Genomic DNA, 18,461 nt, shown 5'->3' with positions numbered 1-18,461 from the left:
CTTCATGCTTCCTTTGATTTTTAAGAGCTGTTTTTGATAATGGCTTATCATTTCCTGATTGTGATTTCATATTCTGAGGTGGTTCCTCTTCATGCAATTTGGAATTGGTGATTGGTTTATTTCTTAAAGCTGGGGGTCTATAAGCTGTTGCAACTTTAGGTTCCTCATTGGGTACTTCACTTGGAACTGCTTGGTAAGTTATTGTTTTTGCTGGAAATATTCCATCCAAAAATGGCTGCCAAGAAACCTGCCATAATTCTGCATTTGATGGCACATCACACTTGTGCAAGATAGAGCCAGTATAATGCCAAATTTTGTATCCATTATTAACCCGTAACCTGGGAGCACATGTAGCTGTTAAAATATGCTCACCATCCGGGCACCAAGCAAAATATGTAGAATCAGAAGCCACTGGTTTAGAAATAAGTTTGTAGTTTTTCACATCCCACACTTCCATTTGTCCTCTCAGATTTCCAAATCCAGCTAATACTAATATATGTCCATGAGGGCTATAGTAGGCTGCATTACGAGGACCAGTTCCAAAGTCAAATACAGGATCACATTTCAAGTTGAAAATTGTCGCTTTGGCAGGCATAAAACCATATACAACACAAAACTCAGTAGAACTAGAATTCCAAACTACATCATAAATGGGGCCATTTTTTGCTAGAAAAAGAATATAAAGTCCAAATTAGCAATAAAGAACTATATAAATATTTGTTAGCAAAAGTTACCATCATATAGTACTCAGAACACATCAAACAGATAAAAAAATTTCAAGGAATGTTAACATTAAAATACTCATATACTAGGGCGATTAATGTAGAATCATAAATTTATATTTAAGAACCCCTACTGAATCTTAATTTCTTTTAAACATTTTGGTAATACGGCCTTATAGTAATAGTTACTATTAATAAACATTTTTTTTGGAAAGGGTAATACGTGCAGATGGTAATCAAAATACAAACTATTTTATTTATTTATTTATTTATAGAAATGGGATCTTACTTTGTGGCCCAGGCTGGAGCGCAGTGGCATGATCACAGCTCACTGCTGCCTCGACTTCCTGGGCTCAAGGGATCCTCCTGCCTTGGCATTCCAAAGTGCTAGGATTATAGGCATGAGCCACTGTGCCCTATATTTTTTAAAAAGGCACAAAAGGCCAGGTGCAGTGGCTCACGCCTATAATCCCAGGACTTTGGGAGGCCGAGGTGGGCAGATTACCTGAGGTCAGGAGTTTGAGACCAGCTTGTCCAACATGGTGAAACCTCATCATTACTAAAAGTAGAAAAATTAGTGGGGCATGGTGGCATGCACCTGTAATCCCAGCTACTCGGGAGGCTGAGGCAGGAGAAGCACTTGAACCTGGGAGGCAGAGGTTGCAGTGAGCCAAGATCGCGCCACTGCAATCCAGCCTCGGCAACAGAGCGAGACGCCATCTCAAAAAAAAAAAAAAAAAAAAGCCACAAACACAGGTCACTTCACACAAAGGCAACCCTATGTTATATTTCTTGGATATCCTTTCAGAATTTTTTTTTGTTTTTGAGATGGAGTTTCACTCTCGTCACCCAGGCTGCAGTGCAGTGGCACAGTCTCGGCTCAACGCAACCTCTGCCTCCAGGGTTCAAACGATTCGCCTGCCTCAGCTTCCTGAGTAGCTGGGATTATAGGCATGAGCTACCACGCAGGACTAATTTTGTATTTTTAGCAGAGATGGGGTTTCACCATGTTGGTCAGGCTGGTTCTGAACTCCCGACTTCAGGTGATCCACCTGCCTCAGCCTCCCAAAGTACTGGGATTATAGGCAAGAGCCACTGTGCCTAGCCTCTATCAGCAGTTTTTGATGATGCAGGCTTCCCCCTCACTATACTTCAACCATACTGTGTAGTTTCACATTTTTATCTTCATCAGCCTATTAAGTGAAAATATCTTGCTTTCTATTTTTTTAATTATAAGTTAAGCATCTTTTAATATAAGTAATTTTATTTCTTTTTCTAAGGGCTGATTTTTTTTCTTTTTTTTTAAAGAGATGGTCTCATTCTGTCACCAAGGCTGGAGTACAGATGTGGGATCTTAGCTCGCTGCAGCCTCAAATTTCTGGGCTCATACAATCCTCCCATCTCAGGCTCCTAGATAGTTGGGATTATATGCATGAGCCACCGCACTGGCTCTGAGGACTAATTTTTACTATCCTACGCCTATTTTATTTTTCTCCAATTATTGGTCTTTTACTTGGCTTACTTGATATATTAAGAACATTTACCCTTTCTCATAACACATCACTTGACTATTTAAAAAATATATTTTCCCCAACTTCTTGTTCATTTTGTTTAATTTATGGATGCTTTTCTTCTCTCACTGTAATAATCCATTATTCTTCTATGGTCAAATTCATCATTTTCCCCCTTAGTACTTCTGTCTTGTTTAAAAAGTTTTTCTCTACTCTTAAGATTAGAAAAAAAATTCTCCCATATATTCTTCTAGTTCCTCTGCAGTCTTATGTATAAGTTTTTGACCCAACCAGAATTTATTTTGATGAAGAAGATAATAACCTGTTGTTTCAAATGACTAGCCAGTTGTCCCAAACCATATATTAAATGATCAATATTTTCTCCTCCATTGATTCAAATGCTGACTTTATCATATATTAATGTCTAAAAAAGTATGGATCTATTTCTGGACTCTGTTCTCTTCCACTGATTTATCAGTTTTACCAGTATATCCATATACCACAACCAAACTGTCTTAATTATAATTGCCTTACTTTTTTTTTTTTGTGACGGAGTCTCACTCTGTCACCAGGCTGGAGTACAGTGGCGCGATCTTGGCACACTGCAACCTCTGACTCCTGGGTTCAAGCAATTCTCGTGCCTCAGCCTCCCGAGTAGCTAGGATTACAGGCACGTGTCACCACACCCAACTAAATTTTGTATTTTTAGTAGAGACGGGGTTTCACCATGTTAGCCAGGATGGTCTTGATCTGACCTCATGATCCGCCCACCTCAGCCTCCCAAAGTGCTGGGTACATTTTAATATCTGGTCGTGTCAGAACTCCAGATAACTTCCCCTGCCCTGCTCTTCTTTTACACAAGTTTCCAAAATATTCTTATGTGTTCATTTTTCAACACCAACCTTAGAGCCAGTTTATTTAGTTAAAAAAAAAAAACCAGCATTTAAATTTAGTTTTAGATGGATAGCAGAGAAATGACATCTTTATAAAAATAATTCTTCTTAGTAAAGGCCATAGTTTATCTCTCTGAAGAGTTTTAAAGTTTTCTTCCCATTGGCCCTATATATTTGTTCTTATTATTTTTTTGCTATATATGGAATCTTTTATTTTTTTAAAGTAGCTGTTGGTTATAGTGTGACTTCATCTACATGAGCAGAGATGATTTTGTTTTCTTTCAAAACTGTATATATTCTACTTCTGCTGATTAGTTATAGTGACTAGGTATTTCAGAATGTTATTAAAATAAAGTGAAAAGGGGAGACATCCTTGTTTTTTCTTTGACTTCAATGGAAATACAGTTTTTTAAAAGGTAGATTACCCTACTTACATAAGTTCAATTCAAAACGAGAAAATTAGGAAGCTGTCAGTATTTTAAAACTATTATTTTAAAGTTTTAGTTAATTAAAACAACAGATGAAGTGGTAACATTCTTGGATATTATTATTTTGAGACGGGGTCTCGCTCTTTCACCCAGGCTTAAGTACAGTGACACGATCATAGCTCACTGCAGCCTTGAACTTCTGGGCTCAAGTGATCCTCCTGCCTCAGTCTCCTGAGGAGCTGGGACTACAGCCATATGCCACCATGCCTGGCTAAGTTTTTCTATTTTTTGTAGAGGCGGGGTCTCACTATGTTGATCAGGCTGGTCTTGAACTCCTGGGCTCAAATGATCTTCCCATCTCAGCCTCCAAAAATGTGTTGGAATTATAGGCATGAGCCACCATGCCTGGCCTCTTGGATATTACTAACAATTCTAAATATAGTATTAAGCAATTTGCTGTCATAATTAGCTAAGTAAGCTCCAAAAGAGCTACTACAACGGAATTACCTCACTCAGGAAGTTTACTTCTAAAACGCTGGCATAACTCAAGTAACTAATTGTATTCTGCCAAAATAAGGTATGTTTGAGGATGATTTTAAGTTTCTTAATTAAGAAGAATTTTGGCCAGGCGCGGTGGCTCAAGCCTGTAATCCCAGCACTTTGGGAGGCCGAGACGGGCGGATCATGAGGTCAGGAGATCGAGACCATCCTGGCTAACACAGTGAAACCCCGTCTCTACTAAAAAATACAAAAAACTAGCTGGGCGAGGTGGCGGGCGCCTGTAGTCCCAGCTACTCGGGAGGCTGAGGCAGGAGAATGGCGTAAACCCGGGAGGCGGAGCTTGCAGTGAGCTGAGATCCGGCCACTGCACTCCAGCCTGGGCGACAGAGTGAGACTCCATCTCAAAAAAAAAAAAAAAAAAGAAGAGTTTTATCTTAAAGGTTATTAAGGTATTTGAATTCTATCTTTTGATCAAGAATTTAGATTATATCATCTTTATGGCATAGTATTTTTTACTACCATTGTTTCTAATCAAAGGAAGACTGCTGGAATACTCACGTAATTGCACTACAGCACTTTCTCCATTTGTTGCAATATAGTGCAGAGTTTGCTCTCCGTAGTAGGAAGCTCCTGTCTTGTCAACATCAGTGCTAGCTATTACCAACACAGCAGTAGCTATAACAGGTAAAAACTCTGATTAGATTTAAAACACAAATTACATGGGCATTGATTTTTCTGTTACATGCATAGGAATATAGCCTAAATTAACAACTGGTAAACAAAAGGAGGGATAAAATATACTTAGCATACCTTTTTTATTCCACAGCATTGTAACTTTATCTGCCTTAAAGAAACTTTTATTAGCTAAAGCTGCATGAGGTCCAGCAAAGTTGGGGTACTGATATAATCTAACAAATGAAGGTGCACCTTTACTTCCTGGAACATAGACAGCCACCTAAGATACACACATAAATCATTACTTAATTTTCTGAGAATAAAAACTGAGATGGACATGTTTATACAGTCACAAAAAACTAGGAAAAGGTTTAAACACATAATATTCCACTTAAACAAAAGCAGCAATTACCTTGTATGGTTGGGGTCCAGGTGATAATACAAAATCATTAATCTTTTGCAAATGCAATTTATTTGCAATTGTGTCTAAAAAAAAGAGTAAATTAAATCAGATTGATGAGAGCGGCTAAAAGGAACATGTTAAACTCTGAATGGATTATAAAGGATTACTATAACTACACACTAATCGTACTCACTGTAGTCTCCTGCTGGTGACACATAGTAACACAGTGGAAAAAGCATGGGGTAGCAAGACAAATGTAGGCTTTAATTTCTACTCAGTCATTTACTTGCAGTGTGAGCTTAGGCAAGTAATGGAATTATACCACCCAACTCTCAATAATTGGTTTTAAGAGAACAGTGCCAGGCACATGGTAGGTATTTGATAAATGTCAATTATCCTCTCTTCAATCGCTAAAATAAAGTGGTCTTAGAGCCTATTAGAAGGAAAAGATCAACCTTGGCCTGCTACTGCAGAATGTGGATATGGAAATTCTGTAACTTAATGTGATAAACAGATGCATGATAATGATGATCACAACCATAGTAACAATGGCTGATATTAAGAGCTTACTCTATTCTAGGCAGTCCAAACCATGCTATTATTAATAAAACTGCTACCCTAGTTAATTAGATCAAGAGCTACTATACTTTCTTTGTTTGATTTCAGAGATCAATGGCTTTTCAAACGCAGCACACCAAACTGTCAAAGTGGTGATCCCTCTTCATTTGGCATGCTCACAAAGAGGCGAATAAGACAAGAAAGCAAGTTAACCCAGAAACAGCGAGGTGCCAGTGTGCCTCAAACACAGGAAAATGAAAGGCATAATTATACTGATTGGATACTGCTCAAAATCAGCCTACATGCCATCTTTGGTATGTATGAACAAAGTCATCAATTCCTATTCTAACTATGATATACTCAAAACTGTACAATCAGTAATGGGATGCTCTAAAGACAAAAATAACTGCAAACTCTTTTTAAAAAATTATTTTCAGTAATAGTGTCACTTTTGGTATTAAGATTCTAAGAATACCCTGTGGATAATGTGGAACAAACCAAATGAATGCTTATGTGAATGTGATATTCTCAAATTATCATCCTTGGAATTCCAGAGAAACAAGATTCTTGGTGGTAACAAAAGGCAATACAAATAAGATAGAAGTTAAATAAAAACCTTGTAGTCTTTAATTTAAATAAAACTATAAGCATAAAACTTTAATTTTAAAAAAACTATGATTGTTACATTTTTTAAATAGAAAAAAATGCCTAGAAACAATGACCAATGCAACAGCAAATAAGAATCCCTAGAACCTAAATACAATTTTTTTTGCTAGACTCAGCCAACTTTTCAAGAAACCCCATTTCCTTTTAATGTTTCCTTTACTGAGATCAAGAGCTAATACTTTTATTTGTTCAATTTCAGAGATCAATAGCTATTCAAAAGTAGCACACCAAAAAGGAGATAGGGTTTCCTGAAAAATTAGCCAGTTCTAGGTGTAATGGTTAGAAATGTACAAATTAATCCTAGAATGACTTTTCTTATCATATAGCAAAGAAGTCACTAAAGACTAACTGGTCAATGATGAGACAATTTGAGCATCAATAAGAAAAATAACTACAATGGACTGAAACACATATATTTTCAATCCACATTAAGAATGGGACTAAAAAGGCCAGGCACGGTGGCTCATGCATGTAATCCTAGTACTTCGGGAGGCTCAGGCAGGTGGATCACCTGAGATCGGGAGTTCGAGACCAGTCTGACCAACATGGCGAAATCCCATCTCTACTAAAAATATAAAATTAGCTGGGCGTGGTGGCACATGCCTGTAATCTCAGCTATTCAGGAGGCTGAGGCAGGAGAATCACTTGAACCTGGGAGGCAGACGTTGCAGTGAGCCGAGATCGCACATTTGCACTCTAGCCTGGGCAACAAGAGTGAAACTCCTTCTCAAACAAAACAAAACAAAAAAAGAATGGAACTAAAAAACAGCCTGGGCAACACAGTGAGATCCTGTTTCTACAAATAATAAAAAATTAGCCGGGCGTGGTGGTGCAAGCCTGTAGTCCCAGCTACTTGGGAGGCTGAGACAGGAGAATTGCTTGAGCCCAGAAGTCGAGGTTGCAGCAAGCCATGATTGCGCTCAGCTTGGACAAAAGAATGAGGCCCACTCTCAAAAAACAAGAATGGGGAAAAAGCTAATTGGTTACAATGAAGGTTGCTAGAGATAGAATACATTATATTAAAACTGATAAAAGCAAGAATATTTATCCTGCCTTTTCTATATAAATGCAGCACTAGGTAACCAAATAGTAGAAGGGGAAATTTTTCTTTATAGAAGCAGTACAGCTGAAAAATAAGGGAGAGGGAAAACACCAGAATATCAACAATTTGCAACCACTGAGGAAATGAAACATTGTCAGCTAACCCTACAAAATTAAAGACAACCAGACATTATGTGCTTCTTGATAAAAGAAGTGAACATCACCTTATAATGTAGTCTTACCCTTACTCATTTAAAAAAGAACCTGAAGCTGACCAACTCTAGAGTTAACTGGCAATTTATAGGGGACAGATGAACATGTTAAATTATACCATGGGATACAAAAGCAAAATTCAAACTATGGGAAAATACGCAAGACAAATAACCTTGTTTCTTAAACAATAAATTATGAAGAATAAAAAAAAAAACAGATGGTGTGGGAACTTATAGGACCAAAAGAAACGTAAAAGAGGTATCAACCAACCACAATGTGCAGTACCTTATTTGGATCCTGAGTTTTAAAAAAATTGTAACATTTGCAAGTAGTAGAAATTTGAACACATATTTAATAATTTGTGATAATGGTTTTGTGGCTAAGTTTAAAAAATGAAAGGCCCCAATCTTCAGAAATCTACCCTGAAATATTTACAATTATATATTTAACAAGTATATAAAATTATACCATGTCTGGGATTTGCTTTCACTTAGTAAGAGAGATGGTAGCTGGAGAGATGCATGGATGAGATAAGACTGGCCATAAGCTGATGTTAGGACTAGGTGTCTGAAGTTTTATGCTTAAAATTCTACAGCATAAAATATCTAAAACATTTGTGTCACAGAATTTCAATAGCAATTACATTCAGGAAAAGATATTCAAATGTCTTAATAGCAATTATCAGATAATAAAAAGTTACTGTAAAAGAAAACCTTTGTGTTACAGATTTTCACTGAATTCAGACATAAAAAATTATGAAAATGAATGTAATAGCAATTATTGATTAATAAATTAACAGTATTTAGGAAAACCCTATGGTGTCATAAAAGTTAATGAAAACTGTATACGATTACAGTAAGTAATAAAATTATGTCATATATCTTTCCATACTAAAATTGTTGTTTTCAAAGAAGTGAACTTCATTGTTAACATTGCGGGCACAAAGAGTTTCATCTTCTGACCAGGATGGACACCTATGTCAAAAAAAAAAAAAAAGAGTATAAAAAATATTCAGACGGAATGTAACATCACATTAACATGTTAAAGTAATTCATGATACTGGTTACTATTTAAGGAAAAACACTTATAAACACTTATAAAAATGATATCAAGTCAGTTACTAATAGTTTTAGTCAATATATGTTAATAGAAAAGTCTGGGCACGGTGGCTCACACCTATAATCCCAGCCCTTTGGGAGGCCTAGGCCTCCCAAAGTGGATCACCTAAGGTCAGGAGTTCCAAGACCAGCCTGGACAACATGATGAAACCCCGTCTCTACTAAAAATGCAAAAATTAGCCTGGCATGGTGGCACGTGCCTGTAGTCCCAGCTACTTGGGAGGCTGAGGCCGGTGAAACTGCTTGAACCTAGGAGGTGGAGGTTGCAGTGAGCCAAGATCACGTCACTGCACTCCAGCCTGGGCAACAGAGTGAGCCTCCGTCTCAAAAAAAAAAGAAATATTGTTCCTTTCCACTTAATACTAAAGGAAAGAAAGATCAAGTTTTTGCTCTATTACATTCCTACATACAAAATCCTTAAAAATGTAGATTTTTGTCTGATAAGTTATTTTTTTAAATCAATATCAGGAAAACAAATACTATACAGTGATTACATTAAAAATACTATGTAAAAAATTAGTATTTTAAACCATTTATTTACCAATTTTGCGTTTTTTTCTGGATGAAAGATTTCAAACATGTCCCAGTTTTCACATCATAAAGTTGTAGGTTGGGTATCCCAGCTGTGCCATCTTTAGAAGCTGTAATAAAAATTTTTTTTTTCAGTAATTGCCTTGTAACATTTGTAAAAAGATTATTTTTCTTATTTATTAAGTTTGACATGGATTACCATCAAATGAGTTAAATCATGAAAGCTTGCCTCTGTGTTACCAAAAAAAAAAAAAAAAGGTTACATAAACCACTCATGATTCTAAATTGATTCTCAGTATCTCTTTCATTCACTTGGAAAAATAAGATTCATTAGAGTTCATGCCTCTTGAAAGAACAAAAATTCAGGATGTTTGTAACCCAATGACTTGGGTTTTTTATCATTTACTTATTCAACCATATCAACATTATTAGAAAATGTTTCTTAAAATAAGCCCTTATAACTACTTTATTACATGAAACACAGCTATATAAAATGTTCATATAATATATTATCATTAGGTATCCCTTTAAATATATTGGAAAATGGCACAACATTTTCTACTCTGTTATACCACACACATCCCTTAGATGTTTTGTCTACTATACTTCCTTTCACGTAATAATTATTTAAAATGTCTTGATTTTAAAAGTCATTATTATTCTTAATCTTCAGAAATCTCTATCCAGCAGTCATTTACTTTCTGAATTTTCCCTTGAGCTTTTTCTTTTCCTTTAGCTCATACGGGCTCTTTACACTAACTTACCATATACTTTGAAATTACTTTCAATACATTCTTTATTTGGAGAGTACAAGATTCACTGTTGATCATAAATATTCACAAACACTACTATCGTAAAGACGAATTACTTTCTTATGAGGTTATAAACTTTATAACTTTTTCCCCCGACTAAACGCCTGTCAGAGTATTTTTACACTGAGAAAATACTTACTAGTATAAGGCTGCCACGTTGCCAGGACAGTATTTTTGGGCGAGAATTCAAGGCAAACTGCCTTTGGGAGGTCGAAGGAGTGCAGTAGTCCCTTGTTAGTGACACTGATAATATTTACTCTGGTTTCAAAAGAAATTATTTCAACAATGAAATATTGTTTTATAGTAGTCAACACTAACCAAAACATTCATAGCTCTTTTCAAACACAGATCACTCCAAACTGTTCATTTTTCATAAAAAGCAACTTCAAGTTGGTTCTAGAAAATATCCAGGAAATACCTTAACTTAAAAAAAAAAAAAGCCAGGTGCAGTGGCTCACATCTGTAATTCCAGCACAACCTCTGTCTCTACTGGCATAACAAAAATTAGCCGGGTGCGGTGGTGGGCACCTGTAATCCCAGCTACTTGGGGGGCAGAGGCTGCACTGAGCTGAGATCGTGCCACTGCACTCCAGCCTGGGCGACAGAGTGAGACTCTGTCTCAAAAAAAAAAAGTATATATTTTACCAAAAGCCTCCTATATAAGGCTAGTGTTGGGAAATGATATAAAATAGAAGACACATGGATGATTCCACTTTCAGCTGAAAAGGAAAAAAACGCCTTTATGTGAACTCAAAACTAATCTACAGAGAAGTTGAGGTCTATCAAATCAAAAGAAAGCCAAAGGTGCTAGAGAAAATGGCAAAAGTATACTTCGGTTTCATTTTTTATTTGAGATGGAGTCTCACTCTGTCACCCAGGCTGGAGTATAGTGGCACAATCTTGACTTACTGCAACCTGGGTTTAAGTGATTCTCCTGCCTAAGCCTCCAGAGTAGCTGGGACTACCGGCGCATGCCACCACACCTAGCTAATTTTTTGTATTTTTGGTAGAGACGGGGTTTCACCATGTTGGCCAGGCTGGTCTCGAACACCCGACCTCAGACCTGTGTCTGGCCCGCAAAAGTATACTTTTAAATTTGAATAAATGGGCCAGGTGCAGTGGCTTATGCCTGTAATCCCAGCACGTTGGGAGGCTGAGGTGGGAGGACCGCTTGAGCCCAGGAGTTCAAAACCAGCCTGGGCAACATAGCAAGATCTCATTTCAATTAAAAAAAATTTTTTTTTTTTTTTTAATAAATGGAAGCTATAGCAGCTAGGGAAATCAGCAAGGAGACATCTGACGTCTACTACAATCTCAAGAGCAATCTTTAAAAGATATGATTCTAAGAATTATTATAGTATAATGACAAAAATGACAATAATTGTATGATAAAGGCAGTTCCATTTTGGGATGTTTTCTATGTACCTAACCACTTTACGTACATTTTCTTATTTAATCCTTAGAACAATCTTATAAATGTCAACATTTCTGTTTTACATGTGCTTAAATTTAGGCTTAGAAAAATGATTTGATGATTTGCTCAAGATCATACTATTGATAAATACCACAGCCAAGCTTTGAAATCAGTTTGGTCTGGCTTGCTTTTATGTTATGTACTAAACACTCTGGGGTGTTAAAAAAAAAAAAAGAAAAGAAAAGAAAAAGACACTCCATCTTATTCCAGAAGTTGCTGTAAGTAACTTTGTTCTACTCAGGTTTGAGGAAGGTAACTGAGTTTAAGATAAGCAGTCACTGAAAAGAATGAAAAACTACCACATATTACTTAAACACAGACACCTACATGGAAGTCTTTACAACTTGCTGCAAATAACCTATTTTAGAATTACGAGACACTTTCTTGTTTTCTTGTTGCTGTTGTTAACCTTCATTTGTTTCTTTGCTTTTCAACCACAGCCTCCTCAGAATTGATGGTCTTTAATAGTTATTCTTAGTTTAATGACGGATGTTTATTTTAATTAAGAAAAAACATATTTAAGGAAGAATCATAATGGTTTCTGACTTAGTTAACCAGAAACTGAACAAAGACCATAATCAATACATGAAATCTAGTTCTCTTGCCCCAGAATAATAAGTACCATTGTGGTCACAGCACTTTAATGAAATAAATGCTAGAAGGTAATACAGACGAAATCTATTAAAATCATGGACATGACATACGAGGACATACTAAAAGGATTCAGAGTTGAATCCAACAGAAGGTTAAGTGCAGATATGAGTGAACTATTAACAATAACTGCCAAGGTAAAAATAGACTTATTCAATAAACTCTAAGCTAGAAGAACAAGGAATACCTCAAAAACAAAACAAAAAACACAATGAAAAGAAGTATAGTATAGCCCATTAGGCAGTAAATTTCTATTGACTCATTACTCAAATAATACAAATTAAAATATGGATTAAAAAATAAAATTTAAGTACCCACAATAGGTTACACAAAATAAGAATAAGAAATTTTGAGATCACATCTTATTTTTTGAGGCTGAGATTAAAACTGTTAACATTGTAGATAAGACTCATTATAATTATGTTATTAATGATTTGAGAGTAGTAGATTCAGGCTGGGTGAGGTGGTTCATGCCTGTAATCCCAGTGATTTGGGAGGCTGAATGAAGCGGGTGGATCACTTGAGGTCAGGAGTTAGAGACCAGCCTGACCAACAGGGTGAAACACCATCTCTACTAAAAATACAAAAATTAGCCAGACGTGGTGGTGTGGTCTCAGCTTCTAGTCTCAGCTACTGGGGAGGCTGCGGCAGGAGAATCGCTTGAACCTGGGAGGTGGAGGTTGCTGTGAGCTGAGATGGCGCCACTGTACCACTCCAGCCTGGTGACACAGTGAGACCCTGTCTCAAAAAAAAAAAAAAAAAAGAGAGAGAGAGAGTAGTAGATTCAATAACTTAAAAAAAAAAAAAAGGGCTGGGCACAGTGACTAACACCTATAATCCCAACACTTCAGGAGGCCGAGGCAGGAGGACTGCTTGGGCCCAGGAGTTTGAGCCTAACCCGATCAACATAACAAGACTCTGTTTCTATTAAAATTAAAAAAGAAAAAAGAAAAAGAATAAAAGACCAATTTTTTTAAATTAGAAAAGCTAATTCTGCCAGCTACTTATAGTCATAAAAGGTGAATCAACTAATTCAACATGTTCTCTTTAGTAGTCAATTTTTAATAAGCAACTATTAATCCAATCTCACCTGGTAGTTGAAAGACTTCTGAATACATTACCATTGTAAAGAACAACGTTTAAAATTTGCTTTTCAAACTAATGCATGCATTTTCTCCCTTTTGAAAAACCTAACAGTATTATATGTGGTTTAAAACAATGTAAATAACTTTAAGCCAAGCAAGTATTTGGGCATTTGCATGGTCTGTGAAATAAAATGTTGTAGTAACTCTTGAAAAATTAAAAAGCACTGGTTTTCTTAACAAAATAGAAGCATTTAATCAACATAACTTTTTGTGCAAGACCAATTTTGTAAACTGGTATTTTATGTAACATATATTATACTAAACATTCTTTTGAATAACATACACTTTTATATACATAAGATTAATAATAATAACTGCAGGCAGTTGTTAGCAATTTAACAGCAAAGATAAAGAGTATCTACATCTAGGATTAAATGAGTAAAGAGAATTATTTTCTCAGTGTTAGTGCAGATTTAAGAAACTCCAACCAATAACTTAGAGCACTATTTAAAACAACTTCTCAGTTTCTTTAGCATTAAATTATGTTTTTCATACATTAATTTTTAATTCTAGGTAACTAGATAACTCAAGCAAGTCATGGCATATATATAGAAACGAACAACTTTGAAGGTAGTCTGTGTAACGAGAGGTAATATCTCACTACATCATGACATTAAAAGATGGATTTTATTAATGACACTCAAATATCTGTTATTCAAATAATGCCAGTTGTGTTTATATTCATGACACACAAAATATGTTATGTAAATGAACACTAACTTTTCTCCATTGCCCCAGGCAAACAAGGTCCCATCCTTACTAAAGGTATAGACTTTGCAATTCTTCCCAGATTCCCTGAAAATGACAAAAAAAAAAGTTTAAATGAATAAGCATTAATACTTTTCAAAAAAATCTGATTATAAAGTCAACCATTTCGTTATCAATTTAATAACTCAGAACTTGCACAAATTTAAGAAAATTCCAAAATGCTGTCATCTGCCAAAATACTTTAAAATGCAATGCTAACAAACATTGTAAAGTAAGCTGGAAAATGATTTCATACTAACAGATGGATTAAAAAAAATAGAGCCTTTTGGGTGAATAAGTTTGTATGGTAGGCCTTCCATCAATTTCTCATGTGTAGAGATAGAAAGTATAACAATAAGAGGCTCCTCACTTAACTACTTGGGAATATTCTATCAAGTAATCAAAACTCTAAGTACTGTATCTCTGAACTGAAGATGTTTATTATGAATACATCACCCAGTGATAATGAATACCCAAAAAGAAATGTGTATCTGTGCACACGTAGATGTACTTTAGTGTAGTCACAACATGAGATGAAAACTTCCTGAATTGCGAAATAACAACAAATGCATTGAGAACTGACTAATACATCCCTTACACTATCTTTGCATTAATTCATCGGCACAAATGAAGATGACATTTGTGCTTCTGCATTCACACAATAATGACAGCTTACATTCAGTTTATAGATATCAAAACATTTTTTAAATCTCTTTCCCATGGTGCAATGGCTCACATCTGTAATCCCAGCAGTTTGGGAGGCCGAGGCAGGCAGATCACCTGAGGTCAGGAGTTCGAGACCAGCCTGGGCAACATGGCGAAACCCTGTCTCTACTAAAAATACAAAAATTAGCCAGGTGTAGTGGTGGTAGAGTCACTGGTCAGTAGAGTCAGATGATAACAGCCTGATTATAAAGTTTCCCATTAACAGTCATCAAACAGTTCAGCTAAAGGTTTCAGCATCTTTTGATGATCATCTGCCTAGATCAGTGGTTCTTAAGTGGGGTCCCCAGATTTGCAGCATCAGTATCACTGGGGAATTTGTTAAAAATGCAAATTATTGGGCCCTACCGCTGATCTAATGAATCAGAACATTTGGAAAGAGAGCTGTAATTTGGATTTTAATGAGCTTTTCAGATGATTCTGATGCTTGGTAAAATTTGAGACCAGTGGCCTAGATTCATTTCTTGAGGATGACAAAATGGTAATTGTCTGATCCAGCATCCATTCTGCATTTATTAACTGGAATTCATCTACAAAGCTCTTTTTCTCATCAACCACTTGGTTACTCTGATAAACAGTTTGTATAAGGCAAGATAAGTGCTTGATTCCTTCCCTTTATTTATCAATTTTCAAAGTAATGAGTGAGGACTCCATCAACCACCAATGCTGACCAGTAAGGTTTAAATGGAGGGGGGATTTTTGGGGGGAGCATTTATATACTTGACACGCTTTATCTTTCTATTCATAATTCTTAATGTTCCCATCTTAGGTTGGTGTGAATCTCTTCAAGCTGATTCCTACAATCCTTTAACAAAATCTCATTAAGTCTTTTATAGCTTCTTTGCTTTCTGGCAAAGTCCCTACCCCAACTTGTACATTTTCTCTCCCAGACCTCGAGTTGACCACTTCTCCAAGGAAGTGGTTCCTTTTAGTGAAGAACTGTATTTAGAGATCACAATCTGTGAGGCTGGGATATTCACTGCTACTGGGTTATTGCTGCTTCCAGGCCTTTTCATTGGACAGAACTAGGAAATGCAAATATTTTATGAAAAGAAATCATGAGTTCATATTGATACAGTCAAGTCCATCTTTTCATTCTAATGCTGAAAAATCTTGGTGCCTAACAACATTAATACAATTAATTTACTCTATCCTATAGTAGATTTAAATGACAATATCAACTTTCAGTTAAAAATAAAACTATTAGGCTGGCATGGTGGCTCACGCCTGTAATCCCAGCACTTTGGGAGGACAAGGCCCATGGATCACCTGAGGTCAGGAGTTTGAGACTAGCCTGGCTAACACGGTGAAACTCCATCAGTACTACAAATACAAAAAAATTAGCCAGGTATGGTGGCAGGCACCTGTAATCTCACCTACTTGGGAGGCTGAGGCAGAAGAATCACTTGAACCCGGGAGGCAGAGGTCACAGTAAGCTGAGATTGCACATCTTACTCTAGCCTGGGCAACAAGAGCGAAACTCAGTCTCAAAAAAAAGAATTTTGCACATTTTCATATGGTTATGCCACCAGCCTGATATAAACCTAGAATTCCTTATTTTAGTTTCCCATTGTTTTATTTTTATTTTAATTTTTTTTTTGAGACAGAGTCTCACCTTTTTGCCTAGGCTGGAGTGCAGTGGCACGATTTTGGCTCACAGCAACCTCCACCTCTAGGTTTCAAGCGATTCTCCTGCATCAGCCTCCTGAGTAGAGTAGCTGGGACTACAGGCACCCGCCACCACGCCTGGCTAATTTTTGTATTTTTAGTAGAGACTGGGTTTCGCCATGTTGGCCAGGCTGGTCTTAAACTCCTGACCTCAGGTGATCTGGCCCGCCTCAGCCTCCCAAAGTGCTGGGATTACAGACGTGAGCCGCCGCGCCCAGCCTTTAATTTTTAAATTTAAATCAATTATATGGTCCAAAGTCAAAACTATACCAAAGCTCTTTCACAGATGAGTCCCCTGCATCCTGTAACTCTCTCCCCCTATAGATAAGCATTTTTAACTAGTTTTTGGTTTACTTGTCCATTGTCTTTTTGGGAAAAAAAAAATATCTAGCTAGCTACATACTATGTGCATATATATGTCCTCCCTTTTTTAATATCTTTTTCATTATGATTTCACTAAGATTACTGGCAGCGATCTGGCTATCAAATTTGCAAGTTTTTCTCATTCCTTAGAACTCTTGTAAACTAAAGGCTTGTATTCAGTCACACTAGTGTCTACACTTTTTCTTAGTATTGCTCCCCCTACCTTACAGATAGGCTTAAGTTACTATTTTCAGATCTGAAGATCATTTTCCTTGATAGAGAATATGTATTCTCTTCATCTTCGGTTAACACTATACAATACAATATTATACAATACAAACGAATTCATCTCTTCTTTTCCTTTCTTGTTCAAAACACACCACCAACAAAACACTTTAGATTGTACTGTATGTTCCCTGTAACATATAACATTACTTAACAAAATAAACCATACCTTGGAAACACTGTGCTTTCTGTAAAATGTGGTGGTCCATTCACCATGTACAGTCCTTCTGATCCTCGGACTAAAGAAATAAAATAAAAAGAACCACAATTACTTTGTTAATAAAGACTCAGTTAACACAAATGTCTTTTTTAAAAAAAAAAAATAGCTTTAGTAAAAATATTAATGAAATCATTAAATATTTCATTGAACTACGGAATATTAGCAACAAAAGGGCATATTTTCTTACTCTGTTACATCAAATCATATAATTGCTGAGAAATACGTAACTTTTTAAATAAAAACTCGAAACTTTGTCACCACTGAAAGAAAGGCAGTTGTCTTGTGGTAAAGAGGACATGAACTCAGAGGCTGACCTAAATTTATAACTGCCTGTAGAATCTTGGATACATTACCACCTCTGAATCTGTGACCTAATCTGTAAAATGGAAAGATCAGAACACAGGATAGCTGTATGCTTTACATAAAGTAATAAAAAAAAAAAGTATATGTTTAAAGTTTTTAGAAACATAAGGCATTATTAATATATTCACAATTTCTCAAACTAAGAGAACAAGTGGAATGAGACATATTCATTTACTAAGGCCCCAATGACATCAATAGCCTAAAAAATGTAGTGGAAACAAAGTTCCAGATTAAATAATCATCTACAGAACTAGACCATACTTCTTATTTCTATGTTTAAATTATTTTATTTTATTTATCTTTTTGAGACAGGGTCTTGCTGTCACCCAGGCTGGAGTACACCGGCACGATCAAGGCTCACTGCAATCTCGAACTCCTGGACTTAAGTGATGCTCCTGGGTCAGTCTCCCAAGTAGCTGGGACTACAGGTATGTGCTACCTTGCTTGGCTTTTTGTTTTGTTTTGTTTTGCTTTGCTTTGCTTTGTTTTGTAGAGACAGAGTCTCACTGTTGCCCAGGCTGATCTTGAACTGCTAGGCTAAGGCAATCCTCCCTTCTCAGCCTCCCAAAGTGCTGAGATTACAGGCTTGAGCCACCGCGCCCAGCCTAGACTACACTTTTTTAAATGGTTGAATTAAATGCTTCTAAAGCTGAACCAAATAAATAGATTCATTTAGTCAACAAATGCTTAGCGGGAAAAAAATGAACAAACCACCTCCTAGGCCCTATGTTGAACACTGGCGATATAATA

The 18,461-nt window shown here is 36.3% G+C and overlaps 2 protein-coding genes across 3 annotated transcripts in view; one reads left to right on the top strand and one right to left on the bottom strand.

The window, feature by feature from the left end:
* SERP1 (stress-associated endoplasmic reticulum protein 1) overlaps nt 1-18,461 on the top strand; it is a 59,168-nt gene that overhangs the window by 31,128 nt on the left and 9,579 nt on the right. Inside the window, exon 2 of one of the 2 annotated variants that reach the window (XM_011958953.1) lies at nt 5,800-6,005. The exons of the other annotated variant lie outside the window; for it this stretch is intronic. The gene's annotated coding sequence lies outside the window, so the exon portion shown is untranslated. The remainder of the gene's footprint in view (nt 1-5,799; nt 6,006-18,461) is intronic. 2 annotated transcript variants of the gene reach the window in all.
* EIF2A (eukaryotic translation initiation factor 2A, 65kDa) overlaps nt 1-18,461 on the bottom strand; it is a 34,531-nt gene that overhangs the window by 11,182 nt on the left and 4,888 nt on the right. The window contains exons 2-10 of the mRNA XM_011958951.1: nt 17,298-17,367; nt 14,063-14,137; nt 10,212-10,330; nt 9,271-9,370; nt 8,503-8,585; nt 5,143-5,216; nt 4,866-5,010; nt 4,614-4,730; nt 9-666 (exon numbers count right to left, since the gene is read on the bottom strand). Of these exons, the coding sequence (XP_011814341.1) occupies nt 9-666; nt 4,614-4,730; nt 4,866-5,010; nt 5,143-5,216; nt 8,503-8,585; nt 9,271-9,370; nt 10,212-10,330; nt 14,063-14,137; nt 17,298-17,367 (1,441 nt within the window). The remainder of the gene's footprint in view (nt 1-8; nt 667-4,613; nt 4,731-4,865; nt 5,011-5,142; nt 5,217-8,502; nt 8,586-9,270; nt 9,371-10,211; nt 10,331-14,062; nt 14,138-17,297; nt 17,368-18,461) is intronic.

This window comes from Colobus angolensis, unplaced genomic scaffold, assembly GCF_000951035.1.
Source record: "Colobus angolensis palliatus isolate OR3802 unplaced genomic scaffold, Cang.pa_1.0 Scaffold48, whole genome shotgun sequence".
NCBI classification, from domain to species: Eukaryota; Metazoa; Chordata; class Mammalia; order Primates; family Cercopithecidae; genus Colobus; species Colobus angolensis.
Note: the sequence above shows the minus strand (reverse complement) of the source record. Positions and strands in the feature narration are given on the sequence as shown.